Source organism: Quercus suber, unplaced genomic scaffold, assembly GCF_002906115.3.
Source record: "Quercus suber isolate HL8 unplaced genomic scaffold, Cork oak 2.0 scaffold_330, whole genome shotgun sequence".
NCBI lineage: Eukaryota > Viridiplantae > Streptophyta > Magnoliopsida > Fagales > Fagaceae > Quercus > Quercus suber.
The window spans coordinates 684407-687043 of NW_027069783.1; the positions used below are offsets into that span (position 1 = coordinate 684407).

The window sequence follows — 2637 nt, forward strand, 5'->3', positions numbered from 1 at the left end:
GTTTCAGTGAATTTTCTAACGGGGTTTGTTTCTCTAACCTGTGACGAAATATGATCTTTGAAAATCATCTTTGATGGTTTCCACTACTAGAGAACGATCAGCCACTCCAGACCCATCTCCAGAAAGCTCAACAACTGTTTCAGGAGCTTCAACATTTGAAGGGGAACGAAAAAATGAAGCAGCAATTCCCAAAAGCTCGGAGCTATACCAAGCTACCTTGAGCAGCGCATTCTCAGCCTCAGGTTCGGATGATTCTGGACTAGAAGAAGAAGAAGAATTGCTTGTTGGGTTCTCTCTATTGCATCGAAATCTGTATATTTTGGGGTGATAATTTTGTCGGAAAATTAGACTATGGTTGTAGGAATTAAGGTTGGGAGTGATGGAAGCAAAGGAGAGAACAGTTGTCATGTTTTCAGACAGAGAGAGAGAGAGAGAATGGCAGTTGATAAATGGAGTTAGAGGTAGGAATCTGCTCCCGCCGTTTCTTTTAAAATATCTATAGAAGGCCTCAAAAAATGGCAGCCATACAAAACCAAATATCGAATTTCTCCAGGCAAAGTGGCAAACTCAGGTAGGGTCCAGTGGATGGGCTTCAGTGCTTAACATTTGTAAGCATAAATACGAACTAGGCCCACAAATAAAAATGGAACCCTTAATCATGATTAGTACATTGATTAAAGTAAAATCCGTTAAAAAAAAGGGGTTGATTTCAACTCAACCCAACTGTTTTTTCTTTTCTTTTCTTTTTGATGGGATCTCAAGCCAATGTTGATAGAAGGAATTCTGGTTTTTGTGCAACAGATACCAATGTCTAGAAAATGGAATAAACGGTTCATCATTTATCATACATTCTTTCAAGCAACATTCAGCAAGGACATTGCTAGAGATAGGCAACGGCCTTACACTCAATATTCAATGGAGACCCTTCACCCCACGTATATTTTGAAACAATAAAAGAAAGTCAATTAAGCACTTGGCTAGTTTATTTACTGTTTGCCTAATGATTAGTTTGGAAAGAGGGCGAATAAAGTAGAATTAGCCGAAAATTACACTTATTCCATAGTCTACTCCTCAATCCAAACAGAGGTGAAAAAAAAAGGTGATTTTTAACAAATAGAAATTAAATATTTACTTAAAGTCACTTCTTGCCTCAACTCTAAACGAATAAACTTGGCCAAATCCTACAAATGATGAGTTTTCACTAGTCGCCAATTCACTAAGCACACATCTCGACAATATTCAAGAGCCACAGAGTTTCATAGCAATCATTTTAGGCAAATAAGTATAATCGGCTAATGCTATTTGATTAAAAAAAGAAAAGGAGAGAAAATTGAAATGCAATTTATTTCTAGTGACAAGAACAGCTCGTTTCTGCTAGAAGCCATGTCATAGCCTCATAGTCATTGTCCTGGGCTACATTTCACAACATTTGTCAAAGCAAGCACCAAACCTAAACTACTGGACCACCCACTTGGAATTTGCCAAATCCAAATGAAAAGAAAAATTGCTTTGTTTGTATCTTCGGTAACAGACAAAATTTTAGACCTGCTTCTTTATTCTTCTCTTTTTGGGCTAGGGATTTCTTAAAATCAATTCCATTCATGTAATTTCCTTTCCCTCTCCTCAAAAGGACTCCCACAGATTACTTTCCTTTGGTTTAGTTGTTTGTTTCTCTCAATCTGCTTTTCCTCTGATACATCTAAAGGACAAAGGAATCTAAGGACTCGCAGGAGAAATGAATCACTTCAAGCAAATGAGAGGAGTAGCCTTGTGCATTGGTTAGACAGTACTCCAGACCTCGTATCAGCATATCATCTCTATAGCAGAAGGTAAAATACAAATCTTCCTAGGAAGGAAACCTAAATGTTCCCCATCAGATTGAATGTATATGCTGCCATGCCCTGAGAGGTCCTCCACTTCAATGGAATGCACACTGCACCAGAGACAAGAATGTTTAAATTGCGCACATTTTGAGTCAAAGACCCTAACAGCTGTAAATGAGTGTCAATTATAAGCCTAGGTGAAGGTGAGCCATATAAATAAATAAATAAATAAAAACTGTTGCCTAGTGCCTACCACAATAAGCTGTTCCTAAATCTATGTGATGATCATATAGGTTCGATGGAATAACTTACAGAAAGCTCTATAAAATATTGCTGTTGAGGATTACAAAAGGTATATAGTCATTGGCTTAAAAGAGTATGATTCATATAGGCATCGGAGTCACGGCTACAGATAGTCAAATACCATATTGGATGCGTTTCAGTTTGGCTTGGAAAACAAAATAATTCAGTACCTTTATAATGTTTCAGAATTACCGCTATTTGACATATATATATATATATATATTTATAACTCAAAATAGCTTCATCTAACCCTTCAATAGACTCATACCATCTCAATTCAAAATACTTAACAAAAACCATCTCAATTCAAAATAATTATTCAAGCTTCTTAACATTAACAATAATGAAAAGATAAAACACGGCAACATAAAGGTTTATATATTCATTATATACTAAGAAAACAAAAAGATCTAGATGCAAAGAGATGACCAAAACAGCCCAGTATTTAAGGCAATTCGTTTCAGAGGGTAAATGTACCAAATTGGTGGCCGGTGTGATAAAAGTAAGTTGG

The 2637-nt window shown here is 36.4% G+C and overlaps 1 protein-coding gene across 1 annotated transcript; it reads right to left on the reverse strand.

Moving 5' to 3' along the window:
- Positions 1 to 33: 33 nt before the first annotated feature.
- On the reverse strand, positions 34 to 408 carry LOC136071612 (uncharacterized). Its single transcript, XM_065783160.1, has one exon. It carries the CDS (start codon positions 406 to 408, stop codon positions 34 to 36), a length of 375 nt encoding a protein of 124 aa, XP_065639232.1.
- Positions 409 to 2637: the final 2229 nt, after the last annotated feature.

Excerpts from the sequence above, each read along its gene's own strand:
- LOC136071612 (XM_065783160.1), bottom strand. The coding sequence starts at position 408 with ATGACAACTGTTCTCTCCTTTGCTTCCATCACTCCCAACCTTAATTCC.